Genomic DNA, 26,733 nt, shown 5'->3' with positions numbered 1-26,733 from the left:
CCAGGGAATCATTGAGTTATCATAAACCAGCATCTCTCCTCTTTGTGAGCTATTTGCTGCCATGCTATTTAGCTAATCACCCTCCTCCCCTCTGTACATTATTACAGTTTCTGAACATTAAAAGACAGAACCCCTAAAGCTGTTCTGCAGGAAGAGACAGAACATGCTCCCCATGCTCAAAACTACTGATTAGAATATTCGAATAGGGACTAAGGGAATGGTTCATTTTACTAATTATTTGATTTGAGATTTTTTCTTTCCAACCCCCTTTCTCCCACCTGCTTTCCAAAGGGAATAAGCTTAAGCACTGTCATGCTAGTTGCTCCCTAAGGTTAACAACATTTACTATATTATTCAACTTCAAACCTGTCCTATTAAATAGGATGTAAATAGGATAACAAGGGGGGCTGTTCCTTGAGGGCCTGAATTATTATTTTCTTGATTTGAGCCAAATGCATCCACCATGAGAGCATCAAGCTGAGAATCGTTTAAGGTGCATACAGAGAAGAAAGAGATCCTTTTCTCAACATTCATAGACGTTTTCCTTACCCCAAATATCCATATGTATTCCTTCACTTTTTCTATATAATTTAGTCCTTCAGAAACTCAACCTCCTTCAAGCAATGATTACATAACAAATAAAAATAGATCAATTTAAGTGTAGTCCTCCTCCCCAACCATTACAAATGTGATGAAGCGCTTCACTGCAGGATAGCAGACACTAGCCAAAAAAGGATTAAAAGTTCTATTTTACATAGACAATAGTGGCTAAACTGCTGAATAGCCAATGCCTGGTAAACAGTACAGTGTCCAAAAAAAACCTGATTAAAAACTTCAAAAAGAATTCCTATTCAATAGAATCCCCTAAATCTCAGTAATTAAATGTGCTCTGTCTTACAGACAAACCAGCTCGTCCAGCATTGTGAGAGTCAGGTTCTCTCACAATCTCTCACATAACTTTTACAGTCTGCCTACTGCAATGCGAATACAGGCCACTCTATTACTGTACTGCAAGATACAGGGCCACTGTGGGGCACTCAACCTAATCAGCAAGATAAATAACTTACATGTGCTAAATACCATATCACAGCATACAAAGAGATACTCCAACTCTCATCTGAGACCACATGACTGCATTGAAGATTAATATTTTACTCCCTCTTGGGGATGAGGATGGGTAGTAATTTAATGCCTTCAGCAGTAAGGAGAGAAAGTAGTGCTAGCTTTCCATAAATATCCTTGGACTAGACTGCAAGAGAAACCAATTAAGACATGAATCCTGTTTCTTTACTAACAAATTCAAGCATCTTCTGTTACACCAAGGCCTGTTGGTGGCTCACTACTATGCCCGTAATTCTTGTCACTAACACTCTGTGGTCATTATATCTGCCCAAAAGATGGCATGTATATATCCCAAGAAAACTAGTACCTCACTGATCGTTCTTCTTCTGGGATGTATCTACATTAAACCTACAAACTACTTTATACATATGCATTACAAATATGTTCTTAACATGCCTAAGTCACGCGTGTTCCAGACAAAGGAATGGGGTTCCACTTGCTAGGTAAACTAGCCAATATGTGACCAAAGATAAATTAAGCACACTTACATGCAAAAAAACAATGCCATTAGGAGAGTAAGCAGAGATGAATACTTCCTGTTGTCAGAGGATAGATAGTGCACCTTAGAAAGCTCTTCTGCCTCTTGTGGTAGGGTCAAAGAAACTTTGGGCAGAGAACATGGCATCTACACCCCAGAAAGAGAAACAAGTAGGCCTGGGGTACTTTTCAAAGAACACATTTCAAAGGTTTATTGGGCAGTAAAGTCAGGTGGGTTTGAATCACACATGGCAATTATATCAGCTGATTGTATATGGTATTACTGTATTACGAACGTTTTAAAATCTAGAACCAAATACTCCCAGCAAATCTGTTTCTCCCTAACAGGAATGAAAGTAGCTATCCACCTATCTCAAACATAAATGAATCAGCAAGGAATCAAAACAATACAAAGCCCCTTTTCATACAAATCAACGGGGAAGGATAGGAAGTCAACAGAAGGGGAAGAACAGCAGGAAGCTCTCCTGCCTCTTGTAACTTTCGGAGATATAAGAAGAAATGAAAACCCATTTTATACACATCATTTGAGTAATCCCAGTGGCCAGAGCTCTGGAAATCACAAACATTGGATAATTAAATCAATTTTACGCAAGAAACTAGGCAAAGACTCTAAATTACTGAACTTAAATTTTAGTTTTAGAAGCTTATTTTTACTTCTGTTTGTAAGCCTATTTTATTCCTTATGCTTGATAACACTTTAATCTGTGTCCTTTGTTAAATAAACTTGTTTGCTATAAACCAAGTCAGTGATGTGATTGAAATAAGAGTGTTTGTCAAATCCCAGTTAAATTAATGAGCTGCAGTTTATTGTCTCTTTAAAGGAGCAATAAATTAAATAACTTTTGTTAGTGTTCACTGAGGGAGCTGGACATTGTGAGGAGACTTCAGAGAACTCAGGAGATGGGGTTCAGTGTGTTTTACTAGTAAGGTAAGGATTGGACTGACAGAGGTGAGAAGAGATAACAGACAAGGCAGACGAGCTGGTGTATATGCTATCATGGAGCTTAGTAGTAGCAAAACTTTCACTTGCTGAGGCTAAAAGGGGAAAGTGGGCTGAAAAAGTGGGCTGTGCCCATGAAACCTCATGATGCCATCTACATGTTTTGATAGTCTTTAAAGTGCTACCAGACCAACTGTTGCTTTTTAAGTTTATCCTGTACAGACTAACACGGCTACCCCTCTGAAGGGGTAATGCAGTACAGTAATTCCTCATTTAACACTATTGATAAAAGTGTCTCGCGACCTGCCAGCAGATAACGCACACCAGTACTCCGATCCATTACAATTTCTGGTCTCTCCATGGATGCGTACTTCTACAGGGAGGTTTCTTATTCTCTCTCTCACATTACGCATATTGTATGTTTTCCAGGCTTATAAGCACAGCTTTGAATAAATAAACACTGCTGTTCCCTTTTTTCCATGTAAATTCCTTTGGTAGTGTATGCACAATTCAGTCCAGTCTCCCCCACTTTCACAGCATACTTCAAAATAAGCATTCTCGATTCCTCCAAGATTATTCTTCTCTTTGCTAGAACCTAGTGATCATAGCATGTTAACTTTCCTGGTTGCAAGTGTTAAGATCTATTCATTTCCCTATTTTTCTTGCACCTGCATGTAAAGTACAAGGCTCATTTGATTCCTATAACTCCTCTCAGCATTAATTTGACTATATTAAATAGGATTTATTGAGAGATTAAAGTCAGTCTGTCTGTCACCACACAAATCGCAATGGATATGAATTCACCAGGAACAGGAGAGTGGTTGGCAGATGTGCTGGGCCCTGCTGTTGGGGAAATCCACTTGCTCTCTCCATTCTGAGTAACTGTTTATATTTTGATTTCTCCGTGTAAAGAGGCTTTGGGCCTCCCACTTTGAGGCCATGTCTTCACTTACTGGACAAAGACACTGCTGTTATCAATGAAGTGGTGGTCAATTTAGCGGGTCAATAAACTGATGCCAGAGTAATCACTGGAAGGAGAAGAGTAAGGTATGTTGCCAGGAGAGTGTCTCTTTTCAAAAGAAGCATGGTGCAGACACTATAGTAAGTCAACTTAAGCTATTCACATAATTGCATTAATGTAACTTAGGTCAACTTACTGTGGTAGCATAGACAAGACCTAAGAAAGTAGAGGACCAATGGCCCAGTTCCAGAATCACTGCAGAGAAGGTGGCAACACCTTCTAGCAGTTCCAAAAAACCCTGGATACACTTCAAAATTCCAGCCCCCTGAACCAAATCTCCAAATTTTATATAGTCTCATAAGAACAACTCAGTCACTACCACTCGGCAGTTCTTCAGTAGTTCTTGGAATAAAATGGTGGTCTCTCAGATCAGTTTCTAAATGACAGGTATTCTTATCTCAAATACTACCTTCCCCTTTCACAGTTAGCTCCCTTATTTACAGTCTCAGAAAGCTGAATAATTACAGCAAATGACTTTCATCCTTTCATCCCTTGAAATAACCTCTCCAGAAAAAGGCCAAAGGTGGTGTGGATAAACTTTGAAGAGCTGCTAACCAAGATGTGGATAACACAGGGAAATTCCATTTCCAGCACAGAAGAGAGCTGGGTAGCAGAAAGTGAGCTGTTTACAGCAGATTCTCAAGTTCCAGCTGCTCCAGCCCAGACCCCATACATGTCAATATGGCACTTTTCAACAGTACTCAGATTGCTTAACGGAAACAAACAACAATGCCCAAAGTGTTGAGTCCAAACAAAATCCCAGTGAATGTATTAAAAAAGCCAATGTCAGCATTGATTCATCTCTCCATAACAGCCTTATTGCACCTTGCATGTTTGTACAGTCCCTGCAGCAAGGTGTTAATCCACATTTCAGCACTATGAAATGCTTCCTGATAAAGGTGAGATATCGTCTTACCCAAATTATAACAACAAGCTGTTCTGAGATAGTTTCCACTCGAGTGAACCAACAGTACATCCTGAGCTGGCAGACACCATCATGAGGCATGAACAAGCAGTCTAGTTAATTGGTCCCATAATATGACATTTTTACCTTTCCCAAATAATTTAGCTTGGTTCTCTGGCTCAGTGTTCTGCTTCAAGATACAGTACAGACTATGAAGGGTCACCCAGATATGGCAATGAATTTGACACTCTCCATCTTCCCTTTGGGCACCTCAAAAACAATAATGGATGTTTATACCCCGTGAGATCATTATTTCAGTTTCACAGATGGGGTAAAAGCACAGGGAGGATAAATGTTTTTCAGATTACACACAGCATCATTTATGCTTGTTCTGGTTACCTATTAGAGAAAACACAAATATCTGTGCACTGATACAAAAACATCCACAATGGCCTAACATATTCTTATGGCCACCTGCAAATCTGTTCAATCCTGTAATCTGGCTGGACCAATGGCTCATATGTGTTAGCTATCCCCATCCTCAATAAATCTGACATCATATCTCAACAGTCAAACACTGCACTTGACATCCTTTTTCAGCCATACTAAAGCTAAGATTCTGGATGTTAATTTAGTTGATAACCTGTAATAACATAACTAGCAAAAGATGAGTTAAGTGTCTTGAAAAAGGCAAAAAAGACAACATTAAATCAGAAAATGTCAAGACACATTTGTGTTTTAGTAAATGGTGAAAAAAGAAAACCATTTCTATGGTCTGTAAATTCTAACTTCTTTGATGGCCTAGGTTTTCAGCATTATTTTTGAAGCTATAACTCAGATACTCTGTATTAATTATATATAGCAGCAGGGAACAAAGAAACCTTTTTTCTTCATGTTTTGTAAATTACCATACACATTTGTGTTATACAATAAGACAATGACATTAAATGGCAAGAATAGTAATAACAACAACAGTAATAATAATAATAATAGTAATAATAGGTGGTGGAGGAGGAAGTAGTCACCAAGAAGGCTTTTGTTGCTAAGTCTTAGAAAGGTTTATAACATGTTGCCATACTTTCACTTCCACCTCCACCACAGCTGATCATACCATTGCCTACTCATTAACATCACCAGCTCAGTCAAAATGCTATAATTAATGCCAGTTTTAATAAAGTCTGATTAAAAATTCATTTGCCTATATTGTTCAGAATCACAAATATAGCCCTAATGATGGTTACAGAGCAAAATGCTCTTTCTCCATTGTCACATTACCTTACCTTCACAGCCTAATACCCAATTTTGAAGCTGTTCCACTTACATAAATAATTAAATATTCAGTGGAGCAGCAACTTGAACTCAAGTGCCACATCTCTGATGGGAAGTACTCTAACCAATGGGCTAGAGTGTCCATCTCACATTATATAATGTGAAACAGCTTTAGTTAGAGAGCTTGAGGGAGATATACCCCAGAGTACCCTATACCAGTGGTTATGTCACTCACCTGCCATTGTACAAGGCCCAGGTTAAAATCCCTGCTCTGAATCAAGCAAAGTGGGGCTTGAAGCTGCGTCTCCTACAGCCCAGACAGGTGAGTATTCTAATTATGGTGCTATCAAATATAATTGAATGAGGCCAAAACAGCACCTTCTTCTCCCGGACTGGCAATTCCAAATGTCCTGGCTGCGCAGGGGAGGGGAAAGGTGTTACTTTAAAAATGAAGCAGCTAAAATGCCCAAACTCTACACATTTTGTTTGCTTTGGTTTTGTTGATAAAACCAAAACATTTGTGCTTTGGATCAACTTGCTTAGCTCTAGTTCTGTTCTGCTTACAGTCACACAGCAACTTAATGGAAGGGAAGGAATTAGGACCCCATACTCCGAGCCATATCCCTAAGCTAATTGTGTCTCTTGCTATTAATGGCCGTAATATGTGTCTGATCCTAACTGCTTGCTGTGTGTCAGCACTGGCCACTCATCTAATCCCTCATTATTCCTGCCAGTTTTGAAACACAGCAAAACCTGGGAGTAAACAATTAGTTACTGGGATTTAATAACATCTGTAACTTGCTTTTTGCTCTTAACTACTGAGGGCAACATATTTAAAGTTACACACATAGACTTCACTGTAGGATTATGCTGTCTGAAATCTTCCGTGGTTAGTTTTATTATCTATTTTTAAAATGTTCCCTCAAGTGTCCAGGTTGTTTCAGATAGTAAATAAAAACAATCCTCTGTTTTCCAGTAACCTGAAACAAGACCAATGAAAAGTGAGAAAAGAGAAGTCAATAATTTCACTATTAGTCCCATGTTCAGGCCCAGCTCAGAGCAACATATAAAATATTGAACATTTTAAACATAAAAGACATTCAACTATTCACACATTTGTAAGGAATCTCGGGCTGTTTTGATGATCCAAAATTATTTAACCAAAGATCATCCAACATTTCCTGCGTTATTCACCCTGCAAGATCCTTCCTGTAATTACTAGTAAGAGTTCAAACAATGTAATATTTGGCATAATATATATTCACATATAATATTTTCTCCTTTTTCTACTCTGCTGCCAGTCATCATCCAGTAACAGCTTGGGACTTGCAATCACTCTTTGAGACATCAAATAGTATTTTTAGTGCTTTGTAACCCTTTCCTGATACCAGGCCAGTAATGAATGAAAAGCAGCTGATGACCTGTCTGCACAAGATGAAGTCAGTATTTCTGATAAGACCATTAATTTAACCAAATGGGTAAACAATGCTACTCCACCTTCCTGTTTCAGCCACAAAGTTTGTAACTACGGAAGATTTATTAAATTCCATTTGCAGCCATCAATATCAAATTACAGAGGAGTTTCCTAGACAGTAGCACTCTGGAGAAAGAGGAAATAAACATGTGTTAAATGGACGTGTATTGTGGAAATACACAAATGGCTTTCCTAAAAAAGACAGAGAGATGATGAATCTTTTCTTTCTATCTTTGTGTTATTTGTTCCAATAATGCATGTGAGCTGCATAAACGGAGTACACAATTACTTCTGTTCATTAAAAAAAGAAAAAAAGTCAACAGAATATAGGGCTGTCAAACAATTAAAATAATGGCAATTAATTATGAGATTAAAATAGGTATGATTAATGGTAGTTTTAATTATACTATTAAACAATAATTGGGAAAATTTAAATTTATCTTTTATATATTTTAGAGCAGTTTTATCTGTCTGTGAGTCTGTTTGTTCAAGAACTCCCCCTAAGTGGTAAGAGCACCACATTTGGTATTCTTCATCCTTTTAACCTGGCTTATAGCAAGTAGGAGTTTGGTTGTGCCAGGACAATGGGATGTGCCTGAAATTCAATTGTTTCTCATAAAATTGAAACTTGAGGAGTCTGAGAGGAGGAAGAGTTATACTGTAGAATGACCACAGGGGGCAGCTGCAGTAGCCATGGACAGGCACTTCTCACCTGGCCCCAAGCTACCATGGTGAGTGAGGGCAGTGGTTGTCCTCTCTCCCAGGGGCAGCCTGCACACTAAACCCCTTATCCCGGCCCCACCCCAAAACAAAGATTTAAATGAAGAAAAACAAAACTTATTTGAATGATGGACCCAAGCAACACCAGGTAAATGTTCTAGTTATAAATACATTGTTTTTAACTACAGCATGGTACACAAACTGTACAGTGCTCACTTTATATTATTTCATTACAATATTTGCTTTGTAAAACGAAACAAAAGAAACAATATTTTTATTCACCTTCTACAAGAATTGTAGTGCAATCTCTTTATCATGAAGTGCAACTTGGAAGTAAAGGAAAAATACTATATCAGTGTTTCAAGATATCTTCAATTCCAGATAACATTCATATGGCCCTTCATGCTTTGACCACTCTTTCACGGGACATGCTTCTATCCTGATAATGGACTCTGCTTGGTAACAGTTCAATGAACCTCTGAAATTCGGGTTGAGCCTCCCAAATCTGGGACTGTCTAGTCTGGTAACATCTGTGGTCTGGCAGGGCCATGGATATTGCTGGACTAAAGAGCCCCAGAGATGGGAGCAGGAAACAGCTGAAAGAACGTGGGGCTAGGGAGCCCCAGCTGGGCCAGCAGCGGCTGGGCCAGGAAGTCACCAGAAGAACTCCAGCCCCAGCCAAGGAACCCCTGGCATCAGCTGGGCCAGGCAGCTGGGGAATCCCAGCACCAGCTGGGGAACTCCTTCCAGTGGCAGGAGGCCCAGCCAAGGACACACAAACACCATCCACTGCAGCAAGGCTGGCAGTATCTATGCAGCCCCTGCTGGAAAGCCCAGGATACCTCTGATGGCAGTGGGACCAGATTGGGCAGCCCTGGCTGCAGAACCCATGGCTGAAAGAGGGCTGGCAGAGAAAGACGGCCCCAGCAGAGGAACCCCAGGGAGTTCCCAGTGGCAGCAGGGCTGGCCTTGGCAGCAGCGCAGTGTGTCCGGGTGATCCTGGCCATGGAACCCCTGGCGGCAGCATGTCTGATAGCAGCTAGGTTGCCCCAGCCCTAGGACTTGGGGTACTTGTGGCAGTGCAGCCAGCAGCAGCTGGGCTGTCCCAGTCAGGAACTCCAGGAGACCTTAGGGCAATGTGCAGGTATCAGGTGGCAGGCCAGCGTTACCGGGGCCAACGGCAGGCAGGGAGCCTGAGAGAGAGGAGCCTGGGAGCCGAGCAGCCAACAGGGGATCACTGACCTCCTCTGGTCCAGGAAATGCCCTGGTTTGGGATAGCTCAGGTCCCAAGGGTGCCAGATGAGAGAGGTCCAACCTGCAGTGCAGACCAGTGCATTTTTCTTTTCATCATCTGAGACAGGTACCACCAACACAAGACTGATTTTTTGGGGTGTGGGAGGACTCTGTAGTTTCCACATCAGAGTATTGTTCTTTTTAGACTTCCTTCAGCATGCTCCATACTTTGTCCTTTACAGATTTTGGAAGGCACTTCAGACTTTTAAAACTTGAGTTGAGTGCTACAGCTATCTTTAGAAGTCTCACATTGGTACTTTCTTTGCATTTTGTCAAATCTGCAGAGAAAGCATTCTTACATCAAACAACGTACACTGGATCATAATTTGAAATTGCCAAAAAACCTAAATATATGGCAGAATGCAGGTAAAATCCACAGAGTAGGAGACACACAATTCTCTCCCAAGGAGTTCAGTCACAAACCTGCATGACTCATGTAATGTTTTGAGCTTCTGCCGTTTTTCAAAATCACTACAGGTCGGCACTGATATATTATGGTTGTGAAGATGTGTTGGTCTGCACTACCTTGGATCATGATCAAGCAGAATTCATCATCAGCATGGAGGCATGTTTTTTGGAATAGCGATTGAAGCATGAAGGAAGCATATGAATGTTTAGCATACCTGGCACAAATACCTTGCAACATCAGCTACAACAATGCCATACAAATGCCTGTTCTCAATTATGAGTGGTACAAATAAGGAGCGGGCAATATTATCTTCCACAAAGATAAACAAACTTGTTTGTCTTATCAATTGGCAGAAGTAGGACTGAGCATGTTTGTAGGCTCTAAAGCTTCACATTGTTTTTGCTTTTGAGTTCAATTATGTAACAAAAAAAATTCTACACTTGTGAACTGGACCTTCACAATAAAGAGATTGCATTAAAGTATTTGTAAGAGGTGAAATGAAGAATATTATTTTTCTCATTCATTTTTATAGTGCATATATTTTAATAAAAATAATATAAAGTAATATACACTTTGTATTCTGTGTGTAACTGAAATCAAGATTTGAAAATGTAGAAAGACATCCACATATTTATAATAAATTTAAATTATTATATAAGTTCTGTTATTGTTTAATAACAATGCAGTTATAAATGTGATTAATCACAACTTTAAAAAAAATTGTTTTCTGTTAATCATTTGTATTAACAAGGATTGACAGCCCTAACAGGAAAGTATTCAAGTGCCTTTATTTAGTGTGGTTTTTGGACTATCAGGAAATCACACCCATGGGAGTGATCGGGAGTGGAAATTGACACCATCAAAGGAATTCTACATTTTTTTATACTAAAACATCAGAGACACAAAGAAAGACTGAACTCTCACATACTTCAAGTGGCATTGAGAAAAAGTATTTTTTGTTTTTGTTTTTTACCTTTCATTTTTATTTCATTTTTTCATGACTGTGACTCGTCACAGAAAGAGAAGAAAGGCAGACTTGCAAGAAAGAGACAAAACTGAAGTAATACTTTGCCCATTTCTTCTGTATCAAGCTAGTCAAGTACTTTTGGCACTATTACTGCTCTACATAGAATCCTTGGGGATCCGTACACAAAGGAAACATTTTTTACAAAACAATATATTGTTAAATACCAAACTGAGAAAGCCGATACTGATGAACATCAACCAGGGGCCCACTATTCTGTCTCCTTTCCTGATTTTTAAAAATCAATATTCACTCAAAAAATAAAAATAAAAGAAAACGCAGTCCATTTAAGGACACTTCTTTACTTTCTATCAACAAATACCCCACACATTTATTGCAAAGAAGTTTAGCACAAAGGAGGAAAAGATAAGAATGATTCAATCATGAACCCTATAATCTGACATTTTCCTATCTTTCCTGAAAGGCCTTCCCTGCAACTCTCCAATAAAACTCCAATAAAGCTTTCCTAAAGCATTACTCATGTCTGCTTTTCAATTACTCTGATCACCATTCCTTACCTGTACGTCTGGAAGCCCCTCTGCTAGGATTTTTTTTTTTTACCTTTATTCCAGATCTCTTATTCTAGAATGCAGGCAACATTCATATAGTCAATATATACAGCAGAAAAATGGCTGAAATCCCTATGCCCTGAAGCTATGACAACAGCAGGCAAACTTGGCCTTCCTTCCACAAAGAGAAATGGTAACACAGAAAGAGGCAAGCTTACTAATCTCTGATTCAAGTGCAGTTTTCTTAATAAAAGAAGACTCTCATGTTGCAGTAGAGTTTTAATTTACCAGTTGCATCAACACAACAGATGAAACTGGAATGAGTGTCTTTCTCAGAAAATCCCCCAGCTCTATCGCCTCCTCTTTTTAGAGCTTGTTTTTGCTATTTGTAATAAAGAGGGCAATTCTTGGATACAAGAAGGCAATACAGCTTAAGGTGGACAACTGAGACCATGCTGCCTTGGCATTCTGCTACTACGGGCAACATAGCAGGAGAAAGTTTGGGCCATTTCCAAATAAAAGATAAAAAATATAAGAGCTGGAATTTAATTCCAGTGAATGAATGAGTTTAATTAGGTGTGGAGTGAAGGGCTTAAAATGAATAGTTTTGATACACATCGAACCGTTGGTCTTTTGAGTATTGCTTTTCACCAGTTATTGCTCCAGTGAGCTGAGTTTCAACTATGGTGTCCTGAGAAAAGAAAGAGAATTTCCTTATTTTATGGACAGGAACATTAAATCTTTTATCTTAGACTATGTAATACATCAACATTTTTTTAGATGATCTGAAGGCTGGTGAAAGTCCTCTTGAATAATCTTCTATATTAAGTAGGTATCTTGGTCTTCTCATGTAATGTGCCTACATATTTTGTAAGGAGACCTATATCTTGATTTTTTGTATTACCACATACTGTCCCAAGAGTTTCTACATGGAAAACTGAAAGATATCAGTTGTTCTTTTAATCTGTCTCAGTATTTTTTTAATTACATGTTATTATCTGGAAAAAAAAAACCCCAACAACCAACCCTAAAGCCTTAAGTAGCCCGTAAAAAAGTAGGTTGACACAGTATTAATCCTTTATTGGACCAACTTCTGTTGGTGAGTGAGTAGGTAACTTGTAAACAAACGTGAATTTATATTAAGAAAAAGTAAGAAATTGAACCCTTTATCCCACCAATATCTGTGATTAACATAGCAAAGTGGCCACAAGATGTAGCATAAACTTTTCTCTTTTCTTCCATTCTCCCCTTCTTATTTGTCAAATCGTTTGTGTGTTGTGTCGGAATTTAGACTGTAACTTGGCAGGGCAAAGAATGTTCACACAATAGTTAGATCCTTGACTGGGATTCTAGGCCACACCAATACCCAATTATAGTAACAGTTGTCATGAAGGTCCATAAATGTTTATAGGCTAATTTCCCAACTTCCTTCCTACTATAACTGCTCTGCATTCTTCCCTAAATCTCCATTGCTAACAATAATAAAATCAGTCAGTTACGTATTGGTGATAAATGCAGGACTAGAATGCATGTGCACTATTGCTTGTAAAAGTACACACCTTTGCCACAAATTTCAGGTGTGATATAGGATTCCTTACATAACCGTCTATGTATCTTTACATTTGGAAGCAATCCCATCTAGGGTTTTGACTCTGGCCAAACTACACCAAATATGAATAATGCTACATGAGTAAAGTAAGATTTTAAAAAGTGGGGTGGAAATGAATGAAGAGAGAAAACTTTTACTGCTAGACTAAAATAAGATAAACAGACGTAGAAAAAATGTGTAAGTACAGGAACTTACAACTTACCAACAGTCTGCGTTCCAAACATGTGTTTGTAAGACAACTGTTTGAAACTCAGAATGCGTTTTCCCATAGAAACGATGTTATAAATGGTAATAAGGCTCCCAGACTAGCCCACAAAAGCCTATTTATCCCAGAGTGTAGCTGAAATACTGTATATGTGCAATGAAAAATAGTAGAAATAGCTTTCTTTTAACCTTCAATGCTGGTGGGCTGCACCCAGCCTCTGTTCACCAGGATGCAGCAAGTATAGACCAGAAGACTCCAGAGAAGCAAGGGGTAGCCATGCCTCTGGCAGCAGGAGAGACCACCCCCCCTCTGGAGACTTCTAGCCAGCACTTGCACTGCTCACGACCACCTGTGCCTCTAGGCTCCTCTGAGGCTGCAGGTAAACTTTTGGTTGTACGTGTGGATGATTGTAATTTGGTCGTTTGTAACTCAGAGAGTGACTGTACCTACTGAGAGAGAATCTATTTTGTCCAGTTGTTATTTTTCTTCTTTTTTTTCATTTGTGCTGCCCCACTCTCTCTGGTCAAAGGAGAAGTTTTAAGTATGTGTATTCATCTGTTGTTGCTTCAACATCTGTGTTTTGTAAAATAATTTTTAAAAAGTGGACTAATAGCCCCCTTTAACCTCTGGAGTGCTTGGATTTCATGATTTAAAGTTTATAATTCTAGATTGACAACATTATTTAACAATTATAATGGTCACCATCAAAGTGAGGTTGCTCACTAGGCAGGATTCCCCAGATCCTTCTGTAAATAATCAACTGGTAGCTCCATCTAGCGTCTTCTTAATTCAGAAGTGAAACAAAAAGCTAAAACCATTTCCTATTGACAAAACAAACAAACAATAAAAACACTGTTTTCAGCTGGACAGTGGACACTGATTGCACTTAATAGGATTTCCTTATCAAAGGCAAAACCATATTCTAAACTACTGTTGTGTGATTATAGACAGCCAGCATACTTCCAAAAAGGATCCAGGGATGCCTTCACCCATCTAATATAATATATTCAGTGTAAAACAGTTTCATTCCTATCTTGGAAAGGTGAATGGCACATTGCATATTTAGGAGATAATGCACTATTTTTTAAATGAACTACACAGAGAATTACCATTAAGCCACACAGAGATTTTCTGGAACAGTATGAACTTTCAGAACCACTAAACATATAAATGGGGAGTAAATCTGATCATGTCAAAGGAGTGATTCTCTTCTCCCAATGGTTAATTTAAAAAGCCTCACAAGTGATTCAAGGAGAGAAATGATCAACTATCTAACAATCTATTAGCTTTACTAATCTTGATCTAAAAAAAAAAATTAAAGGCTGGTTCACTACTATATATCTGGAGATTATCCAGTCCCTTCCACCAAAAGAAGTTGATCCAATAAAAGATATTGCCTCACATACCCTATCTCTCTTATGTACTTGGAAACATATCTTTTAAAAACAGCTATAGCTCCACTTGAGTTAGTAAAAATTTTAAACTATGAAAAGTATTCAGAGCAAAGTTAGAACACACTAATACACAGTATGCACATACTTTAAATATAGAACATTAGAAGAGAATGTCTAATCTATGGAGCGCAAGGGGAGGGTGGGAGTTTAAAGAGAGCATATTGTATCCTAAACTGAGCAAATTGATTTAGCATCATCTTATTTTATGGACTATTAAGTTTGCTACTGTACCTTGGGAGAAAAAATATTCTGGTTCTTGCTTACTGTCACAAAACACCACATTTACTTATCATTCCCAGAACAATCTATACCAATGTAGTTGACACCTGTTTTAAGCAATCACCTGTTCTAAACTGCTTGCGGGGAATGAGAAGGAAATTTCACCCTAGTGGTGATAAAATATATTTCAGTATTTACAGTATATACTTAACTCTCTATGTTATGATGAGCAGAAAGAGAGAGGGGGAGAAAGAGAGAAAGGGAAGGTGCTTATAAGGAAATGACATGCATTAAAAAGCAGCTTTAAATGACCTCAAACTTTCTTGTTAGTCAGTTGAAACTTATACTTATGACTCATCCATTTTAAAGTATTTAAAATTGCAATTCTACGACTGTATAAAAACATACTGCAGGACAGAAAATGAATTTAAAAAATGCATAAGATGTTTCAAAAATAAAATACCCTAATTTTCAATAATTTAGCATTTGCTGTCATTCCTCATTAAAAGCTTTCAAAATCCAATCTGAAAAAAAGCTGATACAGAGAAATTAAGAGCAGTAATCAAGCGACAAACGATAGACCAGCTGGGTAGATATCAAGTTGGCAAAACGTGAATACAGTTCAATAGCAGAAACAGATGCTGGAGTTGTTGAAAAACCCTGCAGAAGATATTGATGTATTTTCTTCATATAATACTGAACAACTGAATGAATGTCAAGGACTAAAAACTGATGGAAAAAAAAAACCTGACAATAAAAGGAACTAACTATAAAACAGAAATCTTAAGTGAGATTTTTTTTTCATTCTATCAAAACATTCACTATACTCATCTTCATTTCCTCGGTATTCCTGAATATGCCAATATATCAATTAGAGCTTGCTACTAAATCATACGGAGCCTCTGTCAAGGGTTAGGTTTAGTGTACGTTTGTTTCCATCTACCTGAAGCTGCACAGACTCTTAGGAAATACTTTATTCTGTAATCTTATCCTAACATAATGCTCTCTTTCAGGCAAGTGGCTCCCTGAGATTGGAGGAAAGCACACCCACGAACATGTTACACAAGCATAAATGCAATTCAAAGATCCATTTTGCAAACGGAACATTGTTTTCAGAGTTTCAAGACCTCAGCAACAAATCCTCTGCCATCAGCTGCAGCTCGTCCTAACATATGCTTTGTCACGGTCAGTTTCTAATTACATTCATAATGATGCAACGGCTTTGATAATCCTACCTTCCATGCCAGCTGCTTTTCTTGTCACTCCATCATGCCAATAAGTTGGCTGCTGTAACAAATCAAGATAGTGCAAAACAGCATCTTTTCCCTGCATCTGTCATCTTCCTGAAAGCATTCTCTTACTGCCGACTGCTGGGAACCAGAAAGTCTATTTGAATTCCAACAGCTCCCCTTTCGCATGATTCAAGTTAGGTTAGGTGGGCATGCCTAACATGATTCTTTCCGTCATTTATTATGCAGCTGCTACACCGTCGGTGTGGTAACCACTCTGACTTTATCTGATACGTCAGCCTCACAGATCTGTACCTCAGTGCAATCACACACGAGCCATAGCAGCATCCTGCATTTAATGAGCATACTCCCTGGCTAAAACCAGTGTATCTGCAAATCGATTTCCAATTCTAGTGATCACATTATCTTTTAGTGCTGGTATAAAGGTTTGGACTTTTCCTTTTTAAAATTTTTGTCCTTGTGTTCTCCCTTTGTAAAATCACCATTTCTCTCCTGTGAATTAGTCATACTTTAGTTAAATGTTTGCTGATTATTCTGAAGCTACATAGCACCTTTACAGTGAAACTCACTGTTCTAAGGATACTTCTAAAATAATAGCAGTGTTTATTCAGATTTTCAACTCTACTATAAGTGTGGGCATGGGTTTTACAGCCTATATCTCTGCAAATTATATTCACATCTCACATTCTATTGAATGGGCTCCCTAATGACGTTCTGGTCGATCTGTTAGCAATATTTTCTAAGACAGCCAGTAGTGACTTTTGTTGATATTTCTGTTTTATGCACTTCAGCAGAAGACAATTGTCACAATTCTGATCCCAGCATCTTACTTTCCTTAAAGTGATATTGCAGTTAAAATAACTGCACAGAAGCTGATTGATGATGTTCACCAGTCTGAAGAAGACCCTCCACAATGATTAGAGTTCCTTATCTGATTGTGAGGGTGTCATGAAGGAAATGAAATGTGATGTGTTGGGTTTATCTTTTAGGTAGAATTTCTCAAATGGGGGGAAAAGAACATGTGTGCACCACTGATTTGAAAAAAGAACTTCAATAGACATTGATCAAGGCACATCAATCATCTACCAAATTAACTGCTTCTCCTCCTACCACTTTTGTCTGAGCGCCACTGAAGTTCAGAACCCAAGCATTTTAAATTTGGTACACCTGCTTGTCCGTAAACCAAATAAAACACAAAGTTCTGAATGTTGAAATTTTGAATGTTGAAATCAGAAAAACTGACATCAAATATATATTAGCCCAATGTCTGTGACTCTGTAGCCTTATGTGTTGCCTCTGGGGGGTGCGGTTGCCTCCCGCCGTGGCGCTCGGCTGACTTCTGTGCCGCTCAGCCAGGCCACGGTGGGGGAGCAAGCAGCACAAGCAGCTGTTTGGGCTCCGCGGTCCCCGTGCTGAACGGGGAGCATGGAACCCAAACAGCCACTTGCATTGCTTGCCCCTGCACGGGGAGGGCGGAGGCCAAACAGCTGTTTGGGCTCTGCGATCCCCCGAGTGAGAGTCAGGAGGGGGAGGAGAAGAGAAAGAGAGACTGAGAGGCAGGAGGCGGAGGAGAGCTGAGAGAGGGGGGAGGCAGGAGGAAGAGGAGGAGGAGAGAGAGAGAGAGAGATGGACATGGTGGAGAGACCCGAAAATTCCGTTTTATGATGGGCTATTGGGTAGTTTTTAAAGAAACACAAAAACAACTGGTTAAGCTATTAGTCATGTGAATGAAGTAGAAGGGAATGTGGGGAGAGCAACTCATAGGGCATGATTTTGCTTCTCCCTTTTACATGGGGTAGGGTAGGTAGTGGGGAGAGCGTGGAGCGTTCCCCTGCTTTGTAACCAACCTGGTAGCAGTGTTGTCAACTCACATCTTATTGCAAGACTCACAATATTTGGTGGCTTTCTTAAAATCCCAATTCCTGGAATCAAACAATACATAAGAATCTCAGCTTTCTTTTATAAAAACCCCACAACTAAGTTTCTTTTCTGCAGTCATGAAGGCTAATATGTCCCTAACTGTACTCTAAAGGCTCAGAAACTAAGGGGCGAAGAGAAGAATCTCCATTTTTTAAAATCTCATGAGTTTTAAGTTGCTCTTGTGATTGTTTTTAGGGCTGTGTCATGATATTTTCATGTTTAGGATTGGCAGTACTCTGGTCAAATGCAACTGCAAGAAAGGAGATAATATTAATGGGTTATATTGTATTACATACTTCTATTTTGTCTTCACCCACACCCCCTCGCAATGGCCAGTATAAGTTTCCAACCACACAGCAGGGAGTACAGCACAAACCTTAGCATACAGGGGACTTCCAAGAGACATTCTGTCTCCTAGAGGAAGGCTTCCTTTAAGTGTTCCTCTCAGGTCCTGAGAACTGCTACGGACTATGGTTAAGTGGCACAATCTACTCCCGAATGAGCTAACATAACATGATGTAGTTTATCTCAGGTACAATATTTCTGGCACACTAGGAATAAAATGTCCTTTTAGAGATTTCATGTAAATAAGGCAGAATTGCTACATCTGCTCCTCTGTCTGTAGTAGCACATATCAACAAGCTAATTTTGCATTCAAGGCAGCAGTCAGTCCTATCACACAGTTGCAAAGTGCACAGCTATAAAGTGCCTATCTGAAAATATTGTCAGCTCCTTTTTGTTCACTGTTCAAGTCATTTCAGAAGTGAAACAACCCAGACAATAAATGAAGACTGACTCTGAAGTCCCTATACATTTAAAATACCTAAAAGGACATACTTAATATTTCATACATCTACCTGCATCACAATTTTGAAACTGTGAAGGCAGCAACATAGAATTTATATATTATTTCACAAAAGAATAGCTTGAGCCCATAGATCACATAGCTTGTAGTTTAAAGAACCTTCTGTTTTCATTGATCAAATACCCAGTAACTCACTGTAAGCTGATTTACCTTTGAGTAAATTTTAAACAATGTGAGATTACAGATGCAGACATTGTGAAAGGGATTGGACAGATAAATAGTTAAGATAGTGTTGGCATATGAATGCTGGTACTGTGGCATGGCAGCATCGTTAATACATTTTAGCAATCTTCATGTTTGCCAGAATTCTTTTTCCCTGTGGGAAACTGCCTTTTTAAGTCTCATATGATAGGAAATCTCAAGGAAAAAATATCATTAAAATTATATAGTGGGAACCATAAAAAATCTCTTGGAAAAGGCACTCTGCTACATAGTTTTGAGCATCTTGCTAGTTCAGTAATCTGATTCAGGAATAGTCTTGGAAATGTGAGAATGTAATAAGTGAAATCAGCATTAGTTATTTAGTATACACACTAATAAACAAGAGTAATAGCCACTTTTTGACCATACCTTAATTTTAGCTAGAATGTCTACATTTTTTCTTAGAAGGAACTGTATTTAGGATCTGATTCTGTAACTGGCTTCAGCACCTCTGTAGATGGCAAAAAAGTAAAGGAAACTGCCCACATGGGGATCCAATTGCTTTCGTGGGAAAACTCAGATATTGTGAGTTGAATTCTAATCCCTATTCAACATGCTGTTTGCACTACAGAATTAGAGTATATTTTCCAAAGGGCAATATAAATTAGGTTATTGCAACCTCTAAATTAACCCTTTTAGTTAAATTTAACAGGGCTAGGCATTCTCAGATGGATAGCCTTATTAGTCTGTAATTTAAAGGACAAGTAGTCTTGTGGAACCTTAGAAACTAATAAAAATATTGTATTATGAATTTTCATGAGCTTAACCCACTTCATCAGATGATAATCTGATGTGGAAAAAAAGACAGAACCAAGATATTTCTGGGATGGGATGGGAGGGATGGGATGGGAGTTCATGTTAATTGTAGGACCAGGGCTTATGAGGCTAATTAAGTGGGCTGGAAGTGTCTTATTCTTCTCTTGCTGCCTCTCTAACACAGAGAAGCATCTAGCGAATTTGTATTCACCACACTTAACTCCCCCTACCCTGGCAATACAGTAGTCTTCACAGTAAGAATAAAATGAAAATAAATGTCAAAGCAAAGTAGTGACCTCATAGAACTTGTGACAGAAAACCCCATTGGTGCCAACTGGCAAAGGTCTTACTGTTTCTTAAAAGGACTCTTGTCTCAGAACTGACAAACTGACTACACTTAATCAGGGAGTTAAAACCCGTGTTGATTTTTATTTAGTTTAAGTACAGGTTCAGTTCTAGTTCAAGCATCAATAAACCAAAATCAATTGGTTACTGGTTTGAACTCATTCAAGTGAAGTGTCAGTCTTATGGTCAGTACATTAAAGTGAGAAAAGTGACACTTAATAATGAAATTATTTTGATTTTTGACTATTTACTTAATTGTTACCTTTAACTTTACCTGAGTCTTCCTCCTTTCTTATGTTGTCACACACCATCTATTTTTAAAATGAAAAATTTGGTGAATTGAATTAAAATAGTATTTTCTATTTTGTTATTCAACACTGGGCCTCTGAGAAGGAAGGATAAGTTTGAATTTGGGGCATGGGTCCTAACTCATGTAGGGCAACTGGAGGAAAGAATTGCCCACTGGATTGGGGAGAGAAGGAAGAAGGCCTGTCTAAGGCTATGTCTAAACTACATCCCTCTTTCGAAAGAGGGATGTTGTTTAGACATGCCCTAAGGGAGTGAAGTGTTGGGGAGCTATTACTGTTTCCTTGGGCTTGAAGAGTTCTTTTTAACTTCTAGGACTAGGGAGCATTCTTCTCCTCTCCCCATGACAATCTCAGACATGTGCTATTCTGGGGCTCTCAGAGGCCTCATGTGGTGTGCAGGCTGCTCCTTAGTTTCTCTTCTTCCCTCCCTGCCCTTGTGGTCTGGCTTCCTTCTCTTCTCATTATACTAGAGCAGGATATTTATTTAGGATGGGTAGCACTTGAGTTTTCTACTGAAAGTTTGTAACTTATCAATGCTCGGCCATGGTGTGATGTGTATACAGATTGTATTTAAGAATTAATGTAAATATTTTGAAAGTTATATCCTTAGGGTCTTATAGTGAAAGTAAGTCACCACAGAACAACATATCTTGGCAATAGTCCATTCAAGCAGGAAAGAGCTGTCATCCCTCCCTGACTTGTCAATTATGTAATATCTTGTTCAATCATGTGCCTTTGCATAAACCCAGAATAATCCATGGACAACTATCAAAGACAAACCATGAACATAAAAAAAGATCATCTGAACAGACAGGAGAGATCGCTCTATCTCTGTATACATTTAGGACAGGTTGAGAAAGACACTCTGCATCCATTCATTAAGTAGGCATCTTGTTGAGCATGTGTGTTTTTGGAATGAGTGGGTACTGGTTCCTAGGAAGATAGTTAACGCTGCAACTGACTGGATTTTGGGGAGAAAAACTGGTTAAATAAAAAAGGTAATTAATAAACAGGAAAGGTAATTATTGATGAATTTAATTCCTAAGTTTGTATTTTAGTATTTTGTTTTATTGTTATCTGTTTCTTTCACTGTCTTTTTCTTGCTGAGCTTCCATTCCTTCTTACCCCCTTGTGTTTTATTTCAAGTGCTATGTGTTAAACAGGGGGCAGTGATTTATGGTAAAAGTGGGGCACGCTGATACTTTGGTAGCAGAAGATCTGGGATTTCTGAGCAGTGAGTGGTAATGGCTGAATATCACAGAGGAATTCCTTAAGGGGGCTAAGGTACACCTCTTGTTAACCTGCAAGGGAAAGACAGGAATGGCATAGCACGGAAGGGAGCATTTTAGTGGCTGAAAATCTGGTGGTATGAGGAAGCTGACACCGAGTTACAACCAGCAAGACTTCCTCTCATTAGGGGCAGAGGATTACAAGGTGACTCATAGTGCTGGGTGCCTTGAGACCCTTAACAAAATTCCATTTAGAATAGTACTGATTTGAGTAGAACTCAGCAATTCAAATCTATGTATAATTTGCTATATAGCCAAGAGGTGATGAGAGAAGGTCTTTCTCCTGTACAATGGGAAGCTTATAGTGCATAAATGTGTGTACAATTTAATATTTTTGCTTCTGCTGAAATGACTAATTAGATTATTTTGCTTGTTTGGATTTTTATTTTTGCTGCCAATACTAACTGAGAAACACACTTTTAAGAGTAGATCCTACTGCTGATCCTTGACCTCCCCCTGCTGTTTGGAGGTACTAATAACTGATGAGGCAAAGAAGATAATGGACCAATGAGAAAAAAGTGAGCACACCAGCCTGTACCTTCAGCTCCATATGCTCTGTCATGCCCTCTCTTTGGATTGGGAAAATAAAAGCTGATTTTATCTGGCAAAAGTTATTAGTTATTCCTGCCAAATTCTTCCCAAAGGAAAAGTCAAATCCTCATGTCCTTTTTCCTCACCCCTTAAAATAGCATGGAAAAAAATACTGAAAATGACCATTTGTACAGCTATTTATTTATATAATTTTAGTGCACTAGCATTAATGAATCTGGGGGTGGGGGAAGAATTGCATATAATAATACAAAATGTAATAACCAATTAATATGGAAACAGCCTGATCAATTCAGAATTTTGGAAAATACCCCATGAAGTTTTCCAAAAGGGTAGAGCCGTTAATCATTTCCCTCAAACAACAATACAACAATTATAATTGTATAGTTGTAAAAAGAGTTGTTCCCACAATTATAGCATATCCAACTTGAGATGTGCAGCATCTTAAATGTTTGATTCAGGAATATATGAAAAACTGGGCAAATTGCTGGTGTTTATAACTGTGATTCTATGAATTATTATCTCTATCCTATAATTAGTTCCATGTGGACAGTTTTTATACCTGTCTGAGATTGACTGGCCTCTAAGAGGGACCAGGGACCAGTGCCCCAGAACTAACTGCTGAATTGAGATTAAGGGAAGTCACCTGGTCTTTATAAAGGAGAATGTTTTGAATATTTAGGCTATGTGGATTTTTTTTTAAGGAAGAGACATTACAAGACAAAGAGGACCTCTGATACAACTCCAACAAATTTTCTAGGAGTCTACATAGGTTCCTATCTTCTGAATGACTGCAGGACTGGACCCTAAATGAAGTTGAAAGGGATATTCATTTGGTAAATAAGAATGATGTGTACTGCTGGAATCAGAGGTAAATCACACTGTTGGAAGAAAAGGTGAAGGTAAATCACACTGTTGGAAGGTGAAGAGAGAGCTAATTACTAATACATTTCCTCTGTCTCTGCCATATAATTCAACAATTTTAGGAAAAAAATAGAAACCAATACACATATTTAAAACGTTCCTAACTAAACCCCATCCCCTCCTCTTCCATAAACCAAAATGAAAACTCAGAATACATAGCTAAACATGCACTTTTCAAGCAAGTCTGGAACATTTTAAGTTTTAGCTTCTAGAAATAAAGACTATGTTTTTGCAGAACTCTGTTACAATCTGGCTGACTATAATCCTGAGCATAGCAAGAGTTTTTGTATTATGAGACTTGGATATAATGTTATCCATTAAAAGTATTACAGAAATGTTTTTGGTAAAAATGGTCTGTGTTAGCAAATTGTAGTACAGTATATTGAAAATTGGATCATCCGCATCAAGTCTAAATAATACAGAATGATATAGTCAACTAAGTAACTTTATAATGTGGAGAAGATAAATGCTTTTTTTTTTCTCCAAAGAAATGCTGGAGATGTTGACTTTTAAATGGTGAACTCTGTTTATGAGTGCAGGTAAACCAGCAAATACATTTGTATGTTGCTCTTACATTCTCTGTCATAAGACAGAGAATTTCAACAGCAAATGCTACTAACATTGAAAATATGCTTGTACTAATTACTTTCTCCAAACTTTTAAGATGATTCAGAAAGGAGAACCCTAATACAAAGCTTCACTCATGTTAGCACTCAACAAATTAATGACCTTGAATTTAGGATCTCTTCTGCCAATTCACCTTTTAAAATGTATATAGAGTATGGTACTAGCATAGAATGGAACAATAGCTGAAGCTCTAAGGAACCTGAGACTGCTAATTACACAATAGCACATCTTTGGTTCTCTTGCAGTTTCCTCTGAATTACACACTGATTGGAGCTATACAGCACTCATCCTTTTATTTCTGGCTTTGCCTTTTTGAGAAGAGAGTCTCTTGGTCAGCAATGCTAGGATGTAAACATTATTCACTGATATAAGCATCTTAATATGTTAATGCTTATAGGTGTAGCCTGTGTATCAGAAGATGATACAAAAAGATCCATCAGAAAAAGAAAAAAAATCAGTACAATTCATAGTTCACTTTCTGCTCTTATTTACCTCCATGTAAAATAGTGTATTCAAATATATGTTTTTGCTCAAGATAGAAAACATACTGTACCTAGTAAAATCCTTGACATCAATCTCTATTTGTACCACATCAAATACAATATTGTTTTCAAGTATTTATTTTGTGAAGGCACTCTCTCATTGTAATGTATTACCACAGACTACTTTAATATAGTGTCAGAGGGCAGCTATTGCTATTCCATTTTTCTATTAACTTAGAATATAAGTCAGTACATCTTTGATGAGCTTCCTTGCATTTCCTCATCAAGTTTAACAATGTGTTACAGTTATTTATATAACCATAAATTAAATTTATAATAAACTTTATTAATTCACTTACTAACAAGTTCAGTTTTATCTACTCTTGCCTTTATGATAATTTTCTCCCCTCAATCAGCTAAATGGGGTTGATTATCTTTGGGGTTTTTTATTAATAATTGTTAAAAACAAAGTGAATTGGCTAGATTATTGCTAATGAAAATGAGACTGAAAGCATTGGTCAGTTTTGGATGCTAAATTTGAGATATTTTAGAGGACCTGATTTTCTGAGAGTGAACATTTAGCTCTTCTGAAGAATCAGGCCTTATTAAAATGTTTCCAGTTGAGCACTTAAATATTAGACACTAAAAAAGCAACAGTCACTTCTGAAAATCTTGGCCAAGTACTGTAAAATGGAGACCATATGACAAATCATCTACAGACCGAGGACTCGGAAGAGCTAAATATATAGAGAACAGAAAGTAAACCCTTTACACAGAGAAAATGCAAGTTCCAGAACCTGTCTATGTATTACCAGGTACAAGGTGTAAGCAGAATGCGCACACAGTGTGGCTACGTCTAGACTGCCACAAATTCCGGAAAAGGGATGCAAATCAGGTAAGTCAGCATAGGGAAATCTGCAGGGGATTTAAATATCCCCCGCGGATTTAAATAAACATGTCCGCCGCTTTTTTTCCGGCTTGGGGAAAAACCAGAAAAAAGCGTCTAGACTGGCGCGATCCTCCGGAATAAAGCCCTTTTCCAGAGGATCTCTTATTCCTACTTTCAAGGGCTTTATTCCGGAGGATCGCGCCAGTCTAGACGCTTTTTTTCTGGCTTTTTCCCAAGCCGGAAAAAAAGCAGCGGACATGTTTATTTAAATCCGCGGGGGATATTTAAATCCCCTGCGGATTTCCCTATGCTGACTTACCTGATTTGCATCCCTTTTCCGGAATTTGTGGCCAGTCTAGACGTAGCCTGTAAGTTTTATGTCCACAGTGACAGTTCTGGTCATAAAATTGCATCTACTGAAACAGGGCTTCAGGAACTGATCAGCCATCCTCTTTTTCTGGATCAACTTTGTAGATTTTGAAGGCAGTGAAACTCCTACAGGACCCTTGAAATGTGATTTTATACACACACACACACACACACACACACACACACACGATAAATATCATGATAAATATTTATTCTGTATTGATGATCTAACACTGCAAGATGGACTTACTCCCTAGCAATAGGTTAATATTGTGTAGGGGTATGTCTACCATACAGAGAAGATTGAAGCTGTCGCTGTCGATCTTCCAGGGTTCAAATGAGCAGGTCTAATGAAGACATACTAATTTGAAATGAGTGGGGCACTCCAATCTATGGTGGTAGTCCAGCTTCTATGAGGAGTAAGGGAAGTCAAGGAAGAGTGTTCTCCCTTCAACTTCCTATTGTGTGGACAGTGCCAAAAGTTGAGTTAAGGTACTTCGACTTCAACTACACAGTTAATGTAGCTGAAGTTGCGTATCTTAATTTGACCATATCCTGTCATGTAGACATACCCTAGAACACGGCTACTCTACATACGGTCTGAGTTTATGATGTGGTTTGAGTTATTTGTTTTAATTGTTAAATTCCTGGACTGTTGTGAAGCCAAAACAAAAAAAAAGTCAATATAATGGTCTTCTGTTGATATACTGATTTAAATGGGACCTGCATGTTGTATAGTCTTGCCTTAATCTTTGTATTCATGCTCATCAGTATGAAAGAAGCTATTTGCATATACATGTGCACGTATATGCAACCACACTTAAGTTGCAGCCCTCAGCATAGGCTGAGAGAATTGTTATGGCTCCCGGAGCATCCAAAGCCCTGCCCTAGGAGATCACTGGTGGGAGGATTATACACAATGAGATGAGATTGAGAAGTGCCTTTCCGCTTTTTTCAGTGGAAAGTACATGATTCCATACTTGTATTCCTGAGGAAACCATTTTTTTAAACTGTGTAATGTTGGGAATTTCAAGTCATAATGGTTTTTACTTTCAACTTCAGTAAATCAGAATTACAGCTGTAATTTCTCAACAATTTCAATATCTTTACTTGTTCCTGTAATAGGATGGACATAGCATGTGTTACAGAATTTAATTCTGAGTAGAATTAGGTTTTGCAGCTGGGAGTCACTATAATATACAAGCACTTACCAGTGCAATTTAGTGTTGTCATTCTCTAAAACCCATGTTGTTCTAGTTTAGTCCTTACTGCCTGGACACAACTAATTT

At 38.3% G+C, this 26,733-nt stretch overlaps 1 protein-coding gene across 2 annotated transcripts in view; it reads right to left on the bottom strand.

Moving 5' to 3' along the window:
- Positions 1-26,733, bottom strand: part of DMD (dystrophin) — a 2,135,104-nt gene that overhangs the window by 1,961,131 nt on the left and 147,240 nt on the right. The window contains exon 1 of one of the 2 annotated variants that reach the window (XM_089775838.1): positions 15,906-16,295. The exons of the other annotated variant lie outside the window; for it this stretch is intronic. Coding sequence (XP_089631964.1) covers positions 15,906-16,002 — 97 coding nt within the window. The 5' untranslated portion in view covers positions 16,003-16,295. Of the gene's footprint in view, positions 1-15,905; positions 16,296-26,733 lie in introns of those variants that run through there. 2 annotated transcript variants of the gene reach the window in all.

Source organism: Pelodiscus sinensis, chromosome 1 (assembly GCF_052426305.1).
Source record: "Pelodiscus sinensis isolate ZL-2025 chromosome 1, ASM5242630v1, whole genome shotgun sequence".
Classification (NCBI taxonomy): Eukaryota; Metazoa; Chordata; order Testudines; family Trionychidae; genus Pelodiscus; species Pelodiscus sinensis.
This window is presented reverse-complemented; position numbering and strand designations above follow the sequence as displayed.